At 44.2% G+C, this 24,516-nt stretch overlaps 1 protein-coding gene across 8 annotated transcripts in view; it reads left to right on the top strand.

Moving 5' to 3' along the window:
- The window catches only part of LOC106610268 (endophilin-A1), a 59,684-nt gene that overhangs the window by 12,991 nt on the left and 22,177 nt on the right, over positions 1 to 24,516 (top strand). For all 8 annotated transcript variants that reach the window (XM_045722844.1, XM_045722842.1, XM_045722838.1 and 5 more), the window contains exon 2: positions 22,298 to 22,366. In XM_045722844.1, the coding sequence (XP_045578800.1) occupies positions 22,298 to 22,366 (69 nt within the window). The remainder of the gene's footprint in view (positions 1 to 22,297; positions 22,367 to 24,516) is intronic.

Genomic DNA, 24,516 nt, shown 5'->3' with positions numbered 1-24,516 from the left:
AGACAGGTTAGGGGAGGGCATCCTTAACACATGATGTTCTAAAATCTAAATATTGGTATTATGTGTTTATGGTAGGCTGTTTCATGTTCAACGTTGGCCTAGTCCAAGATGGAGCCAGTATTAGGGGCGTCACAAATAGGATGGATTCAATGGGAGTCATCACTGCTACATCTGTGGCTAGTAAGGCACACCTGCACATGGTGACACGCCCCAGGAGAACACACACATGCATACTTACAAACACACACTTTCGCTGTGTGTTTAAACATGTGGAGCATCCAGGTCACACAGCTTTATTACCAGAATCCTATTAGAGATAGGATTCCCCCCACCTCCACACACACACACACACACACACACACACACACACACACACACAGTGTCTCTCAGTGTCTGGAGACCAGACCCCACACACACGTGAGTTATGGATTGTGATTATAGATTGCTGTAGGTACATACAGTGCCTTCAGAATGTATTCATACACCTTGACTTATTCCATATTTTGTTCCAGCCTGAATTCAAAATGGAATAAATCGATTTTGGATCTCACCCATCTACACACAATACCCCATAATGACAAAGTGAAAACATGTTTTAAAAAATGTTAGCACATTTGTTGAAAATATAAGTATTCACAGCCCTGAGTCAATGCATGTTACAATCACCTTTTGGCAGCGATTACAGCTGTGAGTCTTTCTGGGTAAGTCTCTAAGAACTTTACACACCTGGATTGTACAATATTTACCCATTTATTATTTCCTAAATTCATCAAGCTCTGTCAAATTGGTTGTTGATCATTGCTAGACAACCACTTTCAAGTCTTGCCATAGATTTTTCAAGCAGATTTAAATCAAAACTGTAACTAGGCCACTCAGGAACATTCAATCAGGAACATTCACTATATTTGGCCTTGTGTTTTAGGTTATTGTCCTGCTGAAAGGTGTCTGGTGGAAACCTGGTTCAGTCTGGTTTTCTTCTAGGATTTTGCCTGTGTTTAGTTCCATCTGTCTTTAACAATTACAAGCATACCCATAACATGATGGTCACGTCTGGCTCAGTTGGTAGAGCATGGTGCTTGCAACGCCAGGGTTGTGGGTTTGATTCCCACGGGGGACCAGTATGAAAATGTTTCCACTCTGGATAAGAGCGTCCACTAAATGACTAAAATGTAAGTGATGCAGCCACCACTATGATTTAAATATGGAGAGTGGTACTCAGTAATGTGTTGTAATGGATATTTCCTCAAACATAACACTATGTATTCAGGACAAAGTTCATTGCTTTGCCACATTTTTTGCAGTTTTACTTCAGTGCCTTGTTGCAAACAGGATGCATGTATTCTGTACTAGCTTTCTTTTCACTCTGTGAATTAAGTTAGTATTGTGGAGTAACTACTGTGTTGTTGATCCATCCTCAGGTTTCTCCTATCACAGCTATTGAACTGTTTTAAAGTCACCATTGCCTCATGGTGAAATCCCTGAGCGGTTTCCTTCCTCTCCGGCAACTGAGTTAGGAAGGAAGCCTGTATCTTTGTAGTGACTGGGCATTTTGAAACACCTTCCAAAGTGTAATTAATGACTTCATCATGCCCAAACGGATATTCAATATCAGTTTTTTTTATTTGTACCTATCTACCAATAGGATCTACCAATAGGTGCCCTTCTTTGTGAGGCATTGAAAAACCTCCGTGGTCTTTGTGGTTGAATCTGTGTTTGAAATTCACTGCTGGACTGAGGGACCTTACGGTTATCTGTATGTGTGGGGTACAGAGATGAGGTAGTCATTCAAAAATCATGTTTAACACTATTACTGCACACAGTGAGTTCATGCAACTTATTATGGGACTTGTTAATCACATGTTTACTCCTGAACGTAATAAGGTTTGCCATAACAAAGAGGTTAAATACTTATTGACTAAGACATTTCAGCTTTTCATTTTTTATTAATTTGTAAACATTTCGAAAAACATAATTCCCCTTTGACATTATGGGCTATTTTGTGTAGGCCATTGACAAAAAAAATCGCAATTTTATCCATTTTAAAATCTGTCTGTAACACAACAAAATGTGGAGTAAGTCAAGGGGTGTGAATACTTTCTGAGGGCACTGTATGTGCTATACACAATTTAAGGCAGTTTGTTACAGCAGGAACATATTCCTACAGCAACAGGACATGTGGACATTTTTTGTTTTTCAAAGTGGAAATTACAAACTCCAGAAGCCTTTTTCAACCTCATACACTACATGTTTTACATTTCCTGCATTGCTAAAAAGTTCTCCTGCAACAGGGCGATCAAATTAAGATCCTACATCTGTAACTATGATGGGTACTGCAGTCTCTGTCTGTGTCAATTGTGGACGTGAGCGTAATGCACTGGGTGTGTGTCAGGGTAATATCAGTGATCTATAGTCTCATTTCCCCTCGGATATATCAGAGGGTCAGGTATTGGACAAGAGGGCATGAACCCATGGAGTATTGGTAGTTACAAGATTTCATTTCAAGCACCTTTTATTGCAGTGTAAACCCATTGTCAATGAGTATATGTAAAGGGTGTTGGGGGGGTGAACATTTTGGGATCTTTGCATGTGAGTCATTGTAACTCAGGAAGAGAGGGAGAGGAGAGAGGAAAGGAGGAAAGAGTAAAAGAAGAGGGGCCTATGGGCTAGGGCACTTATCAGGCCTCGGAGGGGGAGGGGGAGAGGAGGAAGGGAGAGGAAGAGAGGAGGAGAGGAAGGGGAGAGGGAGAAGAGGAAGAGAGGAGAGGGAGAGGAGGAGGAGAGGAAGAGAGGAGGAGAGGGTCTGTACAGGCCTCTGTAACTGAATGACCAATGTGTCTGTCAGGGGAGATCAGCAGCAGGATAATGAATGGTGACCACAGAGTCAGGGGACCAACTCTGGGGCACTGTGTGAGGGTGCGGGCTTTATATGGTGTGTGTGTGTGTGTGTGTGTGTGTGTGTGTGTCGGCGAGCAGCCGCTCATTCCCATGGACCAATCAGGTCTACCAATGACTCATAGACGCCACAGTGGAACGTGTCATTACTGCACCAGCTGGCCTTAGCACTAACAAGTGCTCCACCGCACAAACCCCCCCCTTGAGAAACCAGAGCGGTAGGTGTGTGTGTGTTTGGAGTGTGTGGTATGTAGGTGTGTGCAGTATTGGAGTGTGATTAAGCATGTGTGTGCTTGAAGTGTGTTTTGTGTCTCTACGCTTGATTCCTTTTATTGTCTTGGGGAAGATAAATAAATAAATCAAATGTATTTATAAAGCTCTTTTCACACAGCAGTTGTCACAGTGCTTATACAGAAACCCAGCCTAAAACCCCAAACAGCAAGCAATGCAGATGTAGAAGCCCGGTGGCTAGGAAGAAACCTTGAGAGGAGCCAGGCTCTGAGGCATGGCCAGTCCTCTTCTGGCTGTGCCAGATCTCAATTGCATACTCCTCACGTCCTCTCTTCTCTCTCCTTGGAGGAGAAGGTCATTGTATGGTAACACATACAGGGTGTAAACCCTCCGCATACATGCATACATGCATACATACATACATACATATGCATACATACATACATACATACATACATACATACATACATACATACATACATACATACATACATACACACGCACACAATTCCACTGTGTGTTTATGCATGTGGCGCATCCAGATCACACAGCTTTATTACCAGAATAGGATTCCCCCCCACCTCTCACACGCATTTGTTTTACTTGAGGGGACCAAACAATTGATTCGCATTCAAAATTCTGTTTTCCCTAACTCTTAACCCCTAAATCTAACCCTAATTGTAGCCCTAAACCTAACCCCTAAGCCTAATACTTTTTAAATACACTGTTATTTTTTTTTTGTACCTTCCTTCCTATCTTCCTTGAAGTACGTCACAGATCTGACGTGACTTAATAGGTGAAAGCCATGTGGCTAGCGCTAATCTCTGATGTCACTAATTATAAATGCTGACTCAAGGAAAGAAAGCAACTTGTCTGTTAGATGTTTGGCCCACTCCTGAAATCATCGTTGCAATATTGCAACTATATTATCTTATGTTATGGCAAGCCAGTTGAGATCTATTCACATTAGTCTCCCATTATGTGTATTTGCTGTTCCATACTAGTTATCCTGCGGTTTAAATCCCATCTTCCTAAATTAGCTCCATGGTTTGAATTGTGTACACACACAGACTCTTCATTATCCAAAATGCACCTGCAGAAACAAACCTCTGTGCATTATGGGTAAACACTATCTAATGTTGTGCTTCCCCGTGGCTGTGACAAACACCACAATGAACGAGGGATTAGACAGCTTAGATTAAAGGAGAAAATAAAGAAAGGATTGAGGTATTTGTGATTACTCTGAGTCACTTAGCTGGAAGTGTTGCTTACACATCCGTCATCTTGCTTTCACATCCGTCATCTGTTGGACATGTTAGAGATGCATGCCTGGTTAATACCTGTCCTATGGATATTGCTGTTGTGTCACGCCTGTGTTTCCCCCTCACTGAAACGTGTGTGTGTGGGGGGGGGACTGTGGAGAACACTTGCAGAAAAAGAAATGAATGCTTGAGAGAGAGAGAACAAAGACAGAGAAAAGGGGGAAGAGGTCAGAGACTTGGTTGGTATGGCAACGCTAAGAGGAGGAAGTTGACTTTGCGGTCCCAGCAGCCTTGGTAGTGTGTGTGTGTCCACAGTCTCCCACCTTGTACAGAAACACCTTCTGATATGTTAATATATGAAATCCTCAAAGGGGCTTTCTCCAGTCATTCCTATGGATTTCCCAGTTGTGTGTTTCTGAATGACTCCTTGGGCACACTTCCAATTCCCATCAGCCCCATCACCCTGAATTGCTTGCCTTAGAAAGGCTTTGAGAACCAGCAATTGCTTATTCCCGTTATCTCATGCAGTAGTCGTTAAATATGGATGAGTACACATCATACACACACCCACGTATGCGGCATTCATTCATACATTCACACGCACAGTACATACGCACATATATATATATACACACACACACATCGTGCACACGCGGTTTTGTGTTTTTCCCTCCCTCCCTCCCCCTGTGTGCTATCTTAACCACAGCTTTATAACCAAAGTCTGGATGTGTATTATGTCAATGGGGAAGCTGTCTCAGTGATATATCAAATCAAACAGCAAGTCATACAGCATGTGTAGACCTTACCGTGAAATACTTACAAGCCCTTAACCAACAGTGCAGTTCAAGAAGAGTTAAGAAAATATTTACCAAGTGGACTAAAGTAAAAAATAATAAACACAATAAGAATAACAAGGCTATATACAGGGGGTACCGGTACTGAGTCAGTGTGCTGGGGTACAGGTTAGTTGAGGTAATTTGTACATGTAGGTAGGGGTGAAGTGACTATGCATAGATAATAAACAGCGAGTAGCAGCAGTGTACAAAAGGGGGGGGTCAATGTAAATTGTCCGGTGGCGATTTTTATGAATTGTTCAGCAGTCTTATGGCTTGGGGGTAGAAGCTGTTGAGGAGCCTTTTGGTCCTAGACTTGACGCTCCGGTACTGCTCACCGTGCGGTAGCAGAGAAAAAAAGTCTAACTTGGGTGACTGGAGTCTCTGACAATTTTATGGTCTTTCCTCTGACACTGCCTAGTATATAGGTCCTGGATGGCAGGAAGTTTGGCCCCAATGATGTACTGGGCCGTTCGCACTACCCTCTGTAGCGCCTTACGGTCAGATGCCGAGCAGTTGCCATACCAGGCGGTGATGCAACCGGTCAGGATGCTCTCGATGGTGCAGCTGTAGAACTTTTTGAGGATCTGGTGACCCATGCCAAATATTTTCAGTCTTCTGAGGGGGAAAAGGTGTTGTCGTGCCCTCTTCATGACTGTCTTGGTGTGTTTGGACCATGATAGTTTGTTGATGATGTAGACACCAAGGAACTTGAAACTCTCGACCCGCTCCATTACAGCCCCATCGATGTTAATGGGGGCCTGTTCAGCCCTCCTTTGCCTGTAGTCCACGATCAGCTCCTTTGTCTTGCTCACATTGAGGGAGAGGTTGTTGTCTTGGCACCACATTGCCAGTTCTCTGACCACCTCCCTCATCTGAAGCTGTCTCAGTGCTATCTGAAGCTGGCTGAAGGATATCTGTTCAGCCTGGCTTGTTTATAGGTTTATCAGTGGGACAGTATTGAGACCCGATGATGTTGAGAATACACCGTGTAATGGATGTCCGTGTGGAGATATAAGCATGGAATTGATTCTCCTGCTGTGCGTTGATGATAATGATATCATGTGTGGTATCATCACTGTTCATGTGTTGAGCCCTGAAGGGATTCAGCTAGGAATAGACCACCGGAATGCTAATATAATACAATGCAGTGGAGGCTGCTGAGGGGAGGACGGCTCATAGTAATATCTGGAATGGAGTAAATGGAATGGCATCAACCACATCAAATCCATTCCAGACATTACTATGAGCCGTCCTCCCCTCAGCAGCCTCCACTGATGTAATGTAGCCTCTATCTCAGCCCTACAGTATAGAGAAAGGTTGTGATGTCTTCATTGGGTGTGTCTTAATAGTCTACAGTGGCTTCCTCTCTTTGTCTCTCCTTCAGTTGCACTGAGTTGAAGGGACTGGACAGGTGAAAGAACATTTGTGGTAGAGGGTCACCATATGGCTGTCACCTGTGCTGTGTTCTCAGAACTGCCCAGGTGAAGGAGAGGAAACGGGTTGGGAGGGAAGAAGCAACTCCGACTATTGAGATGCAGCCCTTGTCTCTCCTACTCTGTATTCAGTTGGCTTGATGAGAGTCTGAGCCCTGAGGTCTGGGTATATCATTACAATCCTGGATCTCCTTTCCCTCCCAGTCACGACCTTATCAACAGAGGAAATTCAATCAAATAAACCCTGTGCTCAATGTAATGGACCGACATGTGAGTCTTTGAGGGGCTTTGTAATGACTCACAGCGGGTTGAGTCACCAATGTCAACATTATGCATATCTGATTTTTTTTGTGTGTTTAAAAAAATATATATCTGGGCTCGGCCAGTGCTGTCTGATTGACGGTCTGCGGGAGCGTTTGCTCAGGTCTGTGAGGATGAGGAATGGGTTTCTGCTGCAGTATTGATTTAGGCGTCCACAGCCGACTGCTTGTCTTTCCCAGCTCCCAGGCAAGCCATGAATAACACTACTGCCCTTGATGGTTTGTCGCTGTAGTGAGACGGAGAGGGAACCACTCACATTTGTCTTTATCAGACTGAAATGTTTTGAGATTCATCTGGAAGGTACAGTTTTTCAAGTAACGTAGACCAAATTTCTAAACACCTTTTTTTATTTATGCCATGAATATTAGAAATGACCATATCAATGTACAGAGTAGAAGTGGTATAGGATGTCACTAAGTTAGTGTGCATACTGTGCAGTAAGAAAGTAGCTAAGGATAAAGACTGTATGTCATGTAAGAAACAGAAACCATTGACCCTGGGTGTAATCATTACTGCAAACAAGTTTCTATTTCTATTGGACACATTCAGGTAGGTCCCTCCCCCGTTTTTGTTCTGTTTGGTTCCTAGTGAATACACCCCATGACACGGTGAAACCTGACACCTGCTGCAGGCTGTAGTGACTCAGAAGCCCCTAGGTAGGAGGTAACCCATGGTCCTCTGGCAGGGCCCCAGTCCTCCTGACTACCCCACCCTCATTGACATGCTGTCATAGCATCTGTCACATACCTCTCGTTCTACGTTTCCATCACTTTTCTCTCTCTCTCTCTCTCTCTCTCTCTTGCCTATTTTATAAATGTTTTCACTTTCATCCCTGCCCCCCCCCCCTACAGACCCTGAGGTGGTTTATCACCAGCTCCTGAGGCCCTGAGAATGAACTGCCATACAGTCACTCCTTCTCTGCTTTCAGAATGTAATTAATAGCCTCTCTATATTTCCTTGTATTCCCTCCTGAAGCTGTACATTAAGGCACCATAAATACAGCCCACCACATACTACCACCCTATATGAAGCTGTCAGTAACGTCAGGTTGTTGTCAGTGTATTTCGCCTGCCGCTACTTTTCTCTCAAGCAACGTTAGCGACTGCAGCTAGCTAAGTTGCCTCGGCTTTACATATTCTCTCCCAGATTTACATATTTGAAACGTGGTGTAGTGTTCATGTGCCGTTAAACCGCCACCGAGCAGTTTCCCCTTCTCCTGTAGCAGATTAAAAGTACTTAGTAAAAATGGTGATTCAACGTGGTGCCGTTGTTGACCTGGGGCTCTGCACTCGTTTGACTTCCTGTCAGTCTGTCATGACTGTGTAGTCTGGGTGAGGGCTTGTAATAGCCTGGAATCCAAACGGATATGTTCTGTTTGGTGTTACTAGGTGAAACAGAACATATCCATTGGGATTCTAGCCTGAGGTTCTAATGATCCGCCATTGATGTCGTGGATCTTTGTGACTGTGTTAAGGGTAAGGTAGGGGATTTCTCCCTTGACATAGACACCAGTAGTCCAGACCATACTGACACAGAGAGGACTGGTGATGGATTCACCTACCAGAGAGGCCATTACTGCCTCCACAACCACTTGAGACTGAGATGCTGGGTGGTGTGTGTGTATATGTCTAAGACTCATATAACCTGAGCTCTTTCACCTGAGCGAGACATGGCTCCAGAACCAGGTATTATCTGGACAATGTAAGGTTTGATCAGGTTCCAGATGTTCTAGGACTTCAGAACCCTCTGGAGACATCATGGTCTCTTTACGTCCCCAGTGTCACAGTACAATCCTCTGTTCTTATGTTTGATGTTTTACAGTCCTATTCAGTCAATACAGTTTAGTTGTACCCAGTCTGTTTTAGTCTGCCTTGTAGTGTCTGTCTGTTTTGTAATGAGAGAATAAAGTGTGCTACAAGGGCAAATATATTATAGCCTTGATTTTGTTTGTATAGTAATTCATCACATTTATTTTTTTTAAATCTTGTTTTGCTGTCTTCCATTTAGATAAATCCTGATTGGTTTATTATTTTTGACATGTCGCTGAGGATGCCTCTCTTCTCCTTGTTGGAGCTCAGGCAGAATGTATTTAGACGGGGCAATCAGGAGCGCTCTGACAGTGAGCTAGTGAGTTAAAGGAGAGGCTTTTCACATATTTTCAGGATAAATGGGCCTCGCGTGGATCCAAGGATTAGGACACACGCACGTCACTAAAGACGATCTTCAGCTGTAAGAAATGTCTGTGTCAAAAAAATTGGTTTTGAATGCCAGGAGAGCAGACAGAGAGCGTTTACGGTTCATTCAAACATATATCATCATCAACAAGATGGTGACAGAATTAAGCTACGTAGTGTGAGATTGTATAGACTCATTTGTAGAAAAGCATTTTTCCCAGAGTACTAATTCCAAGGATCTTATGATATTCATACCAAGAAGATGGTGGATGCTACTATCTGCACTCTGTCCAGGACGACACGCCTGAAGCCCCCGGGTCATAAGCAGAATCACCGCTGACAAGCTGTCAGCCACTGTGTTAACACCCCTAATCACATCCTCACAACATTATAACAACATTATAATAACATTAGACAACCCCTGAAGGACAATCCATCTCCCTGTGTGGTGTCATGTCGTAGGAAGTCAAGGCCATCTACAGTCAAATCCCTCTCATTATCCCATGTCATTATCCCTCTCATTCCTTTTCCCCTTTGAAATGGAGATTCCGGCTCAGGCTGGGGCTCGGGCTCGTGATGCATTGTTGGCATGACAACGATGCTGGAAAAGAGAAGGGGTGAGTCACTGGTTGTCGTGGCAGCAGCAGTAGTGTGGATGATGGAGCCTCTGCACTCCTCCGAGTCGTGACAAATTTCTCTCCTTGTCTTGTCTCGCTCTCTCTCTTTCTCCAGCCTCATGTCGCTCTCTCTCTCTCTCTCTCTCTCTCTCTCTCTCTCTTTGTCCACCCTCATGATGAGAGGCTTTCTAACCAGGATGAAAGCCTTGGACCCTCCTCACTAAATCCGGCGCTGGCAGAATAGTCGTCGCCCAGAGCCGTTCATTTACATAACTCCCAAGGGCCCTTCTGGGACTGAGACGCCTTCTGCCGTAAGAGAGAGAGAGAGAGAGAGAGTGGTAGAGGGAGAGATGCCTACTGCCATGTAGCTGTTGCGAGAGGAGGAGATAGCGAGGAAGTTGGAGAGATAATGACAGGTAGTGGGTGTAGAGGAGTCGAAAGGCAGGGAGTAGATTGTTCTGTTATTCACACAATTAAGTTTGAACGGTGACTGAATGGGAGAGGACATGTTCTAATGAGATGTGTGGCTGTGGAATGACAATACCTTCATTTCCATTCTCTTCATATACAGTGGCAAGAAAAAGTATGTGAACCCTTGGATTTAATAACTGGTTGACCCTCCTTTGGCAGCAATAACCTCAACCAAACGTTTTCGGTAGTTTTCTGCACAATGGTCAGGAGGTGTTTTGGACCATTCGTCTTTACAAAACTGTTTCAGTTCAGCAATATTCTTGGGATGTCTGGTGTGAACCGCTCACTTGAGGTCATGCCACAGCATCTCAATCGGGTTGAGGTCAGGACTCTGACTGGGCCACTCCAGAAGGACAGCCTTACATTCTCCTGCAAAATGTCTTGATAAACTTGGGAATTCATTTTTCCGTCGATGATAGCAAGCTGTCCAGGCCCTGAGGCAGCAAAGCAGCCCCAAACCATGATGCTCCCTCCACCATACTTTACAGTAGGGATGAGGTTTTGATGTTGGTGTGCTGGGCCTTTTTTTATCCACACATAGTGTTGTGTGTTCCTTCCAAACAACTGAACTTAGTTTAATCTGTCCACAGAATATATTGCTAGTAGTGCTGTGGAACATCCAGGAGCTCTTTTGCGAACTTCAGACGTGAAGCAATGTTTCTTTTGGACAGCAGTGGCTTCTCCCGTGGTGTCCTCCCATGAACACCATTCTTTTTTTAGTGTTTTACGTATTGTAGACTCGTCAATAGAGATGTTAGCATGTTCCAGAGATTTCTGTAAGTCTTTAGCTGACACTAAGATTCTTCTTAACCTCTATGGGCTCTACCTACTCAACAGCCAGTGTAATCCCGTGGCGCGATATTCAAATTCCTCAAAAATGCAAAAACTTCAATTTTTCAAACATATGACTATTTTACACCATTTTAAAGACAAGACTCTCGTTAATCTAACCACACTGTCCGATTTCAAAAAGGCTTTACAACGAAAGCAAAACATTAGATTATGTCAGCAGAGTACCCAGCCAGAAATAATCAGACACCCATTTTTCAAGCGAGCATATAATGTCACATAAACCCAAACCACAGCTAAATGCAGCACTAACCTTTGATGATCTTCATCAGATGACAACCCTAGGACATTATGTTATACAATACATGCATGTTTTGTTCAATCAAGTTCATATTTATATCAAAAACCAGCTTTTTACATTAGCATGTGACTAGCATTCCCACCGAACACTGCCGGTGAATTTACTAAATTACTCACAATAAACGTTCACAAAAAACATAATTATTTTAAGAATTATAGATACAGAACTCCTCTATGCACTCGCTATGTCCGATTTTAAAATGGATTTTCGGTGAAAGCACATTTTGCAATATTCTCAGTAGATAGCCCGGCATCACAGGGCTAGCTATTTAGACACCCAGCAAGTTTAGCACTCACCAAAGTCAGATTTACTATAAGAAAAATGTTATTACCTTTGCGGTTCTTCGTCAGAATGCACTCCCAGGACTTCTACTTCAATAACAAATGTTGGTTTGGTCCCAAATAATCCATTGTTATATCCAAATAGCGGCGTTTTGTTCGTGCGTTCAAGACACTATCCGAAAGGGTAAATAAGGGTGACGAGCATGGCGCATTTCGTGACAAAAAATGTCTAAATATTCCATTACCGTACTTCGAAGCATGTCAACCGCTGTTTAAAATCAATTTTTATGCAATTTTTCTCGTAAAAAAGCGATAATATTCCGACCGGGAAAGCGTGTATACGTACAAAGAGAGAGAAAATAAAAACATCTCGTGCACGAGCCTGAGTCTCAGAGTACTCTGACCGGCCACTATCCAAACGCGATAATGTGTTTCAGCCTGGGGCTGCCTCGATATCATTCAGCTTTTTCCTGGGCTCTGAGAGCCTATGGGAGCCGTAGGAAGTGTCACGTTACAGCAAAGATCCTCAGTCTTCAATAAAAAGAGCTAAGATGAACAACAACTTGTCAGACAGGCCACTTCCTGTTCAGAATCTTCTCAGGTTTTTGCCTGCCATATGAGTTCTGTTATACTCACAGACACCATTCAAACAGTTTTAGAAACTTTAGGGTGTTTTCTATCCAAAGCCAATAATTATATGCATATTCTAGTTACTGGGCAGGAGTAGTAACCAGATTAAATCGGGTACGTTTTTTTATCCGGCCATGTCAATACTGCCCCCTAGCCCTAACAGGTTAACCTCATTGAGCATTCTGCTCTGTGCTCTTGCAGTCATCTTTGCAGGACGGCCACTCCTAGAGAGAGTAGCAACAGTACTGAACTTTCTCCATTTTATAGACATTTTGTCTACCCATGGACTGATGAACATCAAGGCTTTTATAGATACTTTTGTAACCCTTTCCACCTTCTGAGATCTCTTTTGTTTGAGGCATGGTTCACATCAGGCAATGCTTCTTGTGAATAGCAAACTCACATTTTGTGAGTGTTTTTTATAGGGCAGGGCATCTCTAACCAACATCTCCAATCTCGTCTCATTGACTGGACTCCAGGTTAGCTGACTCCTGACTCCAATGATCTTTTGGAGAAGTCATTAGCCTAGGGGTTCACATATTGTTCCCAACCTACACTGTGAATGTTTAAATGATGTATTCAATATAGACAAGAAAAATACAATCATTTGTGTGTTATTAGTTTAAGCACACTTTGTTTGTCTATTGTTGTGACTTTTATAAAATTATATGACCAATTTATGCAGAAATCCAGGTAATTCCAAAGGGTTCACATACTTTTTCTGGCCACTGTAGATATCTATATACGGCCTGTTGTTACAGACAATGTCCTTTATTTAGACAGTCCAGTTAGTAAGACCTGGTTATGAGTAAAATGACATTGAGGCAAGGTGTCGTGATAATTTATCGTCATCTGTTTATCAGATGGGTGTCATTTGTTTTTATGTAAATTTGATTAATTCATTTTATTATGAATATGTTGCTAGCTGATTGAATGACACGAGTACAGCAACGATAGACAGTGTCAAGGTCTTGTTGCATGCCGGGGTAGTGTCAAAAAAACAAAATGTATGAAATGTATGCATTCACTACTGTAAGTCGCTCTGGATAAGAGCGTCTGCTAAATGACTAAAATGTAAAAAATGTAAATGTCCTCCACTGTTAATCGCATGTGATGAAGTTTATGGTTAGTCCACTCTAAGGTTAGTAATACCACAGTAGTCAGTGTACACTCAGAGTAGATACAGTGTTTATTGTGCAGGAATGTCAGGCGAGAGACATACACTATGACCCCAGAGGAATGAGGTCGAAGTTCTCGTGTGATTCCTCACAAAGCATCATGGGTTATGAGCTGCGCCACGAGTCTCATGTATGCAGGATTAGAATTCTCTCTCTGATCGGGGGATGAGAATGAAGGTAGTTGTTCTTCTTACGTCTGGATTCCCCCTCTAGATTACACACACACACACACACACACAATCAAATCAAACCGTTTTAGCAGATGGCATAGTGGGTGCAGCGATGTGCTTGTGTTACCAGCTCTAAACAGTGCAGCAAAAATGTCAAACAAGTACACAAATAATAGTGAGAAGCATGAAATCACGAATGTAATAAGAACGAATCCATCTCACTCGCATGACTCACCTTAACATGCTCACAACATAGACATTCTCAGTCTGTGTACTGTCATCGCTCACGCACATTTGCACACTTATGAGTACAAAAGCACAATCTCTTTTGTACTCAAACACACACACACAGCGCCAGCTGGTGCTGTTCCCTCCCCTGTCTCTCCAGCGGCACATGGATGAGGAGGAATGGACACATCTCTCCGAGCGCGCCGACTCATCCTCCCAGTGTTACATAAGAGCCATGCAAAGGCTTACAGATCAGATTAGAGCAGCCAGGGGCCCTATACACAACACAACACAACACACACACACACGGGTTGGTGACGCAGCACAGCCTGCCAAGGCCTGGGGCCCAGACATGGGTTTGGACATGAGGGTTGACCTCTGTGTGGATGCTCCATTCAACATTATGTATGGAGTCTCTCTCACTCAGATCTATAGAAAGACTGATGCTATACTCCTGGGCTGGAAGGCATTGCTTTACCGAAAGGTAAATCGAGGTTTGTCTTGGGATTAGGGATTTAGACTCTAGCGGCTGAAGACTTGTTTTTGTAGGCTGACTTAAATGACACCCTGTTCCCTATATAGTGTACTACTTTTGACCTGGACCCTATGTTCCCTGGTCAACAGTACTACACCATATATGGTGCCATTTAGGATGCAGCCTTAGATGATGTCGTCCGTTGGATGGGAGGCTGTTAATGAGCGTTGATCCGTTGTCTCTGTGGTCTTGTCCACATCACAGGCTTTCAATGCCACTGTGTTGTCTCTGCTGCTATTGGACTCATTACTACTGTAAAGCGGAAGACTGGGCCGACCACCACCCATGTGCAGTCCTAAATGTAGCACTTCAGGATTTGAGGATCACCACAATCATGATTTTCCTGGAGCGAGAGCGTCTGTGGTCGAAACGAAGGAAAGACACTGAGTGTATAGATTTGTTTTTCCGCTGCATTGATATGTCATTAATATCAGTCTGAATTTAGATGGAGCCCTTGTTTAAATTGTAATTGCTTGTCTCGTTCTCTCGATTCAGCATATCTGTGTTAGTAGATTCTTGACACACGTCTAAGTGTGCATCCAAACTGACACCCTATTCCCTTCTATAGTGCACCACTTTTGACCAGAGCCCATTTGGGACGCCATTTGGGACGCATCCTAAATTAACGTACTTTGGTTTCTGCTGAGTCACAGTGCAGTCCGGTCCAGCAGAGAGGAGAGCTGCATCGTAGCATGAGGAGAGAGCTGCCTGCTCTCCCCACCAAAGTGTTGATGAGGACACACAGACCCCCAAGGACTTTGGGAGGGAGAGAGAGCGAGAGGGAGGGAGAGAGGGGAGTAAGTGAGGGAGGAGTCGGAGAGAGAGGGAGGAAGAGGGAAAGGGACAGAGAGACAGACAGTGGGGGGGAGAGGGACTGGGAGAGACGGAGGTGGAGGGAGAGAGAGAGAGAGAGAGAGAGAGAGAGAAAGAAAGCTCTTCTGGGCATTGTTACGCAAGTGTTTTCCTAACCGCAACATTTGGCAAAGTCACATACCCCTCTCTCACACCATCTCCCCATCCACCCTCCCTCTCAACCGTCTGGACAAAGAGAGACTGAGAGAGAGACTGAGGGAGAGAGTGGGGTAGAGAGACTGAAGGAGAGCGGGAGGAAGAAAGAGGGAAATATTTTGAAGCTTATGCTGCTCGACAGTGGAATGAGAGAGTAGTCAGAGGAAGGGAGGAACAACCTCCTCCTACTCCATGATTGCACATCGGGAGATCCCCTCCCCCTCTATTCTCCCCCACAGAGGAAGGAGGGATGAAAAGGAGCGGTAAATCTGAGAGGAAGTGTCAGTTAGGTCTGTGTCCAGCCCAGCTGCTGGCCGGAACACTCCAGTCTCTTTATAACCTCCTAATCTGGCCTACTGTAGTTTTTAATCCCTGCCCACTGACAGACGTATTTAAAGCAGGGGCCTCGATGTGCCCAGGCCGGATTAGAACCAGGGAGGAGAGGATCTACTGGGATGGATGGAGGGAGGAAGAAGAGGAGAGGTGGAGGGAGGGAGTGTGGAGCAGCAGCAGTGGCCTCTCCACGTGTGGCTCACATGGGGCTCCATGTGACGCTGCCGACCCCGATGCAACCTAGAGCTAAAACTAACGTTGTAGAGCACAGTAACACCCACTAATGATGCGTAGCGTGTTATTTTGGAACACTGCTAAGAGGACAGAGGGGATGGATGGATGGATGGATAGCTAGAGGGAGTTTGGGTACAGTGGGGGAATATCTTTGAGGATTGTCATTGATCCCTGTCACCCAGCCCAGAGATTTACACCAATGGGGGGAGAGAGAGCGGAAAGAGAGGAGAGGAGGTTATTTCAGGCAGAGCTGCTACCCAGAGCACGAGCCAAAGTAATTACACCACATATTCCAATTAGATAATAGAACACACACACACACAAACCATATCCTACATTCAGTGACATAACTACACATCTTCATACTGTCCATACATGTGGAATGTATATGGGCAGGTTAGTGTCTAATGGTTAAAGTTAGAATTTGGAGTAGGGAATCTGATCCTAGATCTGTGGGTAGTGTTGGATTCTAGCTTGAAATACACTTATTCATGTTACCATACCAGAACGTAGTTATTACTTTCCATGTATAAAAGGGGTAAAGAGGAACTAGAAGAACATCTGATTACCGTCCTCTCTCTCACACATTTCCACGCCCATGAGGGTCCTAGACTTAAGCAGGGCCATGACAATACCAGTAAGAGGAACCTACTGTGTCTCTGCCTAACAACAGAAGGAGTGTCTGTCTTAGTCTTACAAGGAGATGACGACCCCTAGTAGGAAGGTATAAACATGTGTTTGTGTGACTTGTGTGTTGCAGCTGAAGCACCCAGTGGGTTGAATAAACTTGCTTTGAGCGTTTTCTAGTCGTCCGTGAGTTTTTACTCTACTTGTTTAGAACCGAACAACTAGTTAGTGTCTAATGGTTAAGGTTAGAATTGGGAGTAGGGAATCTGATCCTAGATCTGTGGTGAAGGGTAGCTTCCACCGCTGCTGTTGGATTGACTGGTAGTGTGAGAGCACACACCAAGCATCCTCTCCTCTCTTAGATCTTACTGTGTAGGAGGATTTCATCCAGGACGTTTGTATCTCTTCACACCTGTTGATGGACTTATAGGCAGGACACTGGGCCTGAAGGAAAGCCTTGAGCTTAACACTCTCACATCATGGTCAATGGTGGCCAGGCCAGCAGCCTTTCTAGTAATCTGACTGGCTGGATGTGTATTTATAGAGGAGGAAGTGGATGTGCTAGAGCACTGCAGAAGGGAGACGGTCTCAGTGGACACACCGTAGAATTAATTGTCTGAGTGCTCTCTCTCTCTCTCTCTCTCTGTCTGGTCTGGTCTTGTCTGGTCTTGTCATTTAATTCACACAGTGGAACAATGGAGCTTGATCCACTCTGGAGGGGTTAACCGTTGTTTTGGTTTTTTGGGGTGTTAATCACATGTTTAATTTATATAGCGCTTTTTCGTTACATGAAGGGTCTCAAAGACGCTTTTAAAACAAGACAGCGGATCTTGTGGGTCTATTGTATCTATCAGTATAGTTTTTAAATGAGCGCGTCATTTCTCGGAGAAAGACACAGCCGTGTTAGATTAACATCTGGTCCTGAGCTTTGTTGAAGAAAACACTCTTGTCAAACGACTAAATGGGATTTTGTTGTTGGAATGTTGTTTCACCTTGAAAAGAAAGCGAGGGTGATGTAGGGAAAAAAAGACAAGGGGTGTTGATGCCTGAAGGAAAGGTTAGGCCCCTCCCTCACTCCCTCACTCTGTCACCCATTGGAGCAGGTGACAGTTATAAAGGTCACAGGAGGGGGCATGCGACGTCACCACTCTGTGGGCTAATTACTATCGACTGTTTTGAGCCTCCCAGGCGTTTAGTTTTTTTAGGGGAAATGAGTCCCTCTAACCTCTAGTAGACTAATGGTGCTTTCTGGTGCTGACATTCAGGTAAATACTCTTTAATTGTTTAGGTTATAAGCACTTGTTGTATATAACCTTCATTCATATTGTTTTTTTCAACCTTTTTTTTTTAACCAGGTCAGTCACAGTGAGATTGACATCTCTTTTTCAAGTTAAGAAAAGCAGCAGTTCATATGAACGAATCATAATAATAATTATACTTCATTCATAACCATTCCTTCAACCATCATTTATTAACGACGAAGAACCCAAAGCCCAGAATGGAGCTTCAACTAAAAATCCCTGCTAGGAAAACAACCTCCCTGCCTTTCACCAGCTGAGCGCACAATCAGATGAAATGGAGTGTTGAGGAGAAAGTGCTTTTACTTATTTGTGACGGGAGATGTATTGATATGGGTTTGTCCCTGAGCTTTCAGTGATTACATTACTGTGGGTGCTCACTCATGTGTTACAGTACAGTGCAGCCGTCCAAGATCAACAGCAGTGAGTGACTCTGAGAACAATACAATATATCCCCAACGGCATAGTAGGGCCTAGACACTACCCAGTACCATATTCATCAACTGCAATCTGGAATCAAATCCATTTCATTCATGTAGGTGAATCAAGTGAATGAAAAATTCTCCTCTCTTCATCTGCAGCTGATGTTAAAGAATTGGACCGGTGTAAATAAATTCCCAGCAGCACCCATTCCTAAGTGGCTTCTACCGTGCCTGTGTTGTCAGATCGATACAGGTGAGGGAGAGGAAGCCTCTTTAGACTATCGAGATGCACCCCTAGGGGCTGGTTTCCCGGACACACATTAAGCCTGGACTAAAAAGCATTTTCAATGGAAACTCTCAATTGAAATATTATAGCTTTTTAGTCTAGGACTAGGCTTAATCGGTGTCTGAGAATCTGGACACGAATCTAATTAAGCATCGGATGTCACTGCCCTGGTCAGAAGGTCAACAAGGTCATGCCAGTCTGTTTGACCCACAGGGATGATATAACACGAATGAAGAGGATTTATCAGGTGTCCTCCATTGAACCAAACATACTTGACTTGACAGAGTTTCTATAAATATCGGGGTAAATCCTAACTTGTTCTTTCACTTAGTCATGCATTGAGATCAATGGGCGACTAAGTAAACAAAAATGTACTGAAGAGGATGTTAGGATTCAGGTGAATATTATGAATATTGTGCGTCTTGCACTCCGTTGTGAACAACAATGCCCAGAGATGCCTGTGAAAGCTATCCTACGGTATGTCATGCTGCTATGCCCTGGGGTCCTGTGAGTCAATTGTGTGTACTTTTACCTATTCTGTGTACTTTTACCTATTCTGTGTACTTTTACCTATTCTGTGTGCTCACTGTGTGAAGTCCTATCCACGTAACTGCAGTCACTAGTGACGTCACTGCTGGCACCTCCACGTAACTGCTTCAAGGCCACTATTCGCATAACTGACAGCATTAAGTCATTGGCTCTCATGTTCATTTCAGGCTTTTTTCACATTTACTGTCATGATCTTGTCCAGGGTGTAGAACTGAGCGATTTCCCCTTAGATAGGCCAGCTGCAATGTCAAAATTGGCTATATTGTAAAAATTCCTGAAAACAAGAAATGCTTTTTAGTCTTAATTTAGGGTTAACGGTGTGTTAAGGTTAGAGTTAGGTTTAAAATCTGATTTTTCAAATCTGCGTCGACGAGCTCCACTTCCTGGTGTTCTTACTGTATGTCCCTCACCCCATCATGCCCTCTCGTTTCCTCTAATTCTCTGTTCCTCTATTTTCTGTTCTCCATCTCTGGATCTCTTTTTGTACTGCTAACACTACCTATTTTTGTTTTGTCTCTTCCTCTTTCTCCAATCTCTTTAATTATCCTCTGTCTTTCTCTTCCTCTCACTCTCCCTCTCTCTCTCTCATTCTGCTCTCAGGGGCACTCCAGCCATCCCCTATCCTTGCCAAGTGCTATTTTGGGTCAGGGCCACTTGCACACCATCCTCCATTTTGGCTCTGTCCTGCAGCAGACACTCAATTCTACAGTGTAGATCAGGAAAGTGCTGCAGTGAAGGGGACACAAGTAGACAGTATACACAGTTTCTCCAGCCCACTGACATAGAAACATTACACTCAAAGTGACTCATCCTGTGTCTCCTTAGAGAAGCAATGGGTCCCCGTTTGTTTTGCTCGAATTAGTCGCTTTTTGTATAATTAGGTTCTAACGGCCAGACTTCCTGCTTTGCCAGGCAGAGCCCCTATTGAGCCCCTAAGCTATGCTCCATTTCACGTGTCTCCTCTCCCCTGCATCTTATTCATAAACACTTCATGAGTTGGGTTTGGACACACACACCATTGTCGTATGCCTGTCTCTATTAAGCATCTGTCAGTGTGTGCTTAACTGGTATTCCAATCAACGTGATGTTTCTATCGAGGGAAACATTTGATTATCTGCTTTTTTTGTGTGTCCAGCAGGGGAAGCGATGAAGGCTGCAATGTGCAGGCATGGGTAGTCACAGCACTGGGGTGGCAGACATCCATACACACACCATATCTGTATCCCATCTTGTGATACCTCTCAATGCAGTACATGATGTAGTTAAGGAGGAATGCATTAAGATACAGAGTTACTTCACCTATTTATAGTCCTGTGGAGAAATGCAAGTGGCTTATCTCTCTTTCTTTCTTTCACTCTCTGCCGAAAACAACTTTTCTATCTTAAAAGCCCTAAACTCCAATAGATTTGCAAAATCTATGAAAATCTATAAATTGGTGATGTTCTGGGAATCGTGTTGTAGGGTTGTCCTTGTAGTAATGAAATATGAGATTGGTACATGATGTCTGTCTGGCCTGACGCAGACACACACACACACACACACACACACACACACACACACACACACCTCTATGCCCTGTTATGGAGGGCTTAATGTTCTGATGCCCGCCCTGTCTGTACCCTGCTCTCAGCCTCCGTGATGTGACACACTGCAGCATATTATCACATATCATTGACCTCCATCTTAGGACTCACAGCGTCACTGGGCTGGCATCACTGTCAGCATCACGGTCCTCTATCCAGAGATGATGATGACACAACCGCACTGCGAAAGAGTCAGAGGCTCTCTCTCTTTCTTTCTCTCTTCCTCCCTCCCTGTCTCTTCTGGGTTTGGCCTTTGATCGTTGTGGATGTGTCTGGTATTCCAGGAAGTAGCAGCGGGAGAGGAAAAGGGAGTGGGGGAAGGAGTGAGGAAGGGAAGGAGAAGGGGAGAGATTTGGGAGCAGGAGACACACAGCCAACATGCCGAACCAGGCAGGTGACTATCTCCATGGCAACAACTGGTACAGTTTCACGGAGGATTTAAAGAATTCTGAGTGATGTTAAGCAGAAGCTGATGACAGGAGAAGGTCTTTGCTTACTTCCTCTGTCTCTTTGTGTGTGTTCTCTGCATAGTAGGAGGAATTTAGTGTCATTTTCACCATCTCATCATGAGTAGGATAAAAGCTAATTTTTAGAGCCCTTGTGCCTACAAATAATTATTTCCTTACGTAATACAAGTCATATCACCGTCTCTCTCTAGTAATCTTTCTATCTTCTTAGTCGTTTTATATCTTGTATGATACATTCTCATAGGAGCACTGTATTTCCCACTCTCCCTAAACAAACTTGCTCACAGCAATTGATCTTTCAGTCACAAAATGGACTTCTCCTTAATTCCCTCTCATCTCTCATCCTGCCCTCTGTGAGCTGCTCGTCTGGCCTGGATGTGTCAGATTGCAGGCCTCCTGGGCACCAGGTTACGTCACTGGCTGTGGTTGTGGGGACTGAGTTTATATCACAAAGCCTCTAACGAGATGGCCTTTTTGGGTGTGTGTGTGTGTGTGTGTGTGTGTGTGTGTGTGTGTGTGTGTGTGTGTGTGTGGAACGCACATGGGTCATTTGATATGTCTCTCTTTGTGGTGTCATCTTAATTAGAATATGAACAGGGGTCACAACCTTAGTGTTAGTGTACACTGATGACCGAGCAGACATGAGACGGCAACAACATGCAAGACACTGGCTCATATAGACGCAACACAAAAACAACAGGAGGGGAATAACCAGGAGGGTAAATAATTGGAGCTAGGAGAGCGATTTCTGTTCAAATAGTTCAATGTCTGGAATTTATTCACTGTATGTTTTGAGAGGCTGGCTGATTACAAATGTCGCTTTTGTCCAGCACTTGAATAAAAAGACTTGAAAAATAATTACATTTGTTGTGAATTGAATTGTACACCCTGGGGATTTTTCCATTTCAGTGTCCAACGTGGAAGCTATATTGACTGAAATAAAAATGAATTTGCCATATATTCTGGTTTTGGTATCTTTGACATTTGATTCTACCTTAGGTGAATGTAACAATCGTTTTTCTTGAGGTGCAAAAGCTTTTAAATGATATTAACCTTGACATGTTTTTGTGTCTTCTTGCAGAGGGTGAGCGAGAAGGTTGGGGGAGCAGAGGGGACTAAACATGATGATGACTTCACTGAAATGGAAAAGGCAAGAATTCTCTCTTTTTCTCTAAGAATCCTGTCTTTCTCCATCTCTCTAAGAATCCTGTCTTTCTCCATTTAAGAAGCTGTCTTTCTCCATCTCTCTAAGAATCCTGTCTTTCTCCATCTCTCTAAGAATCCTGTCTTTCTCCATCTCTCTAAGAATCCTGTCTTTCTCCATCTCTCTAAGAATCCTGTCTTTCTCCATCTCTCTAAGAATCCTGTCTTTCTCCATCTCTCTAAGAATCCTGTCTTTCTCCATCTCTCTAAGAATCCTGTCTTTCTCCATCTCTCTAAGAATCCTGTCTTTCTCCATCTCTCTAAGAATCCTGTCTTTCTCCATCTCTCTAAGAATCCTGTCTTTCTCCATCTCTCTAAGAATCCTGTCTTTCTTTCTTCAATATTACAATGTTGTGATGAATTAGCCCATTCTCCTAAGCCTTGTTCATTTGTGTTAGAAACTATATCCTCACCATTCCATGTTCTATTCACTCCTAGGGGTTATCCCCGTAGTTCTATTCTATTACATTGTGCTGTGCACTGCACATGGACTTTTTTTCCATAAAAGAGAGAAGTTTTGTCTCTCCCTCCACCACCACACTACAGAGTAAAACCCCTTCATGTTCTGTCCAGGCATGTTGTCTCTCCCTCCACCACCACACTACAGAGTAAAACCCCTTCATGTTCTGTCCAGGCATGTTGTCTCTCCCTCCACCACCACACTACAGAGTAAAACCCCTTCATGTTCTGTCCAGGCATGTTGTCTCTCCCTCCACCACCACACTACAGAGTAAAACCCCTTCATGTTCTGTCCAGGCATGTTGTCTCTCCCTCCACCACCACACTACAGAGTAAAACCCCTTCATGTTCTGTCCAGGCATGTTGTCTCTCCCTCCACCACCACACTACAGAGTAAAACCCCTTCATGTTCTGTCCAGGCATGTTGTCTCTCCCTCCACCACCACACTACAGAGTAAAACCCCTTCATGTTCTGTCCAGGCGTGTTGTCTCTCCCTCCACCACCACACTACAGAGTAAAACCCCTTCATGTTCTGTCCAGGCGTGTTGTCTCTCCCTCCACCACCACACTACAGAGTAAAACCCCTTCATGTTCTGTCCAGGCATGTTGTCTCTCCCTCCACCTCCACACTACAGAGTAAAACCCCTTCATGTTCTGTCCAGGCATGTTGTCTCTCCCTCCACCACCACACTACAGAGTAAAACCCCTTCATGTTCTGTCCAGGCATGTTGTCTCTCCCTCCACCACCACACTACAGAGTAAAACCCCTTCATGTTCTGTCCAGGCATGTTGTCTCTCCCTCCACCACCACACTACAGAGTAAAACCCCTTCATGTTCTGTCCAGGCGTGTTGTCTCTCCCTCCACCACCACACTACAGAGTAAAACCCCTTCATGTTCTGTCCAGGCGTGTTGTCTCTCCCTCCACCACCACACTACAGAGTAAAACCCCTTCATGTTCTGTCCAGGCATGTTGTCTCTCCCTCCACCACCACACTACAGAGTAAAACCCCTTCATGTTCTGTCCAGGCATGTTGTCTCTCCCTCCACCACCACACTACAGAGTAAAACCCCTTCATGTTCTGTCCAGGCATGTTGTCTCTCCCTCCACCACCACACTACAGAGTAAAACCCCTTCATGTTCTGTCCAGGCATGTTGTCTCTCCCTCCACCACCACACTACAGAGTAAAACCCCTTCATGTTCTGTCCAGGCATGTTGTCTCTCCCTCCACCACCACACTACAGAGTAAAACCCCTTCATGTTCTGTCCAGGCATGTTGTCTCTCCCTCCACCACCACACTACAGAGTAAAACCCCTTCATGTTCTGTCCAGGCGTGTTGTCTCTCCCTCCACCACCACACTACAGAGTAAAACCCCTTCATGTTCTGTCCAGGCGTGTTGTCTCTCCCTCCACCACCACACTACAGAGTAAAACCCCTTCATGTTCTGTCCAGGCGTGTTGTCTCTCCCTCCACCACCACACTACAGAGTAAAACCCCTTCATGTTCTGTCCAGGCATGTTGTCTCTCCCTCCACCACCACACTACAGAGTAAAACCCCTTCATGTTCTGTCCAGGCATGTTGTCTCTCCCTCCACCACCACACTACAGAGTAAAACCCCTTCATGTTCTGTCCA

Source organism: Salmo salar, chromosome ssa08 (assembly GCF_905237065.1).
Source record: "Salmo salar chromosome ssa08, Ssal_v3.1, whole genome shotgun sequence".
NCBI lineage: Eukaryota > Metazoa > Chordata > Actinopteri > Salmoniformes > Salmonidae > Salmo > Salmo salar.
Note: the sequence above shows the minus strand (reverse complement) of the source record. Positions and strands in the feature narration are given on the sequence as shown.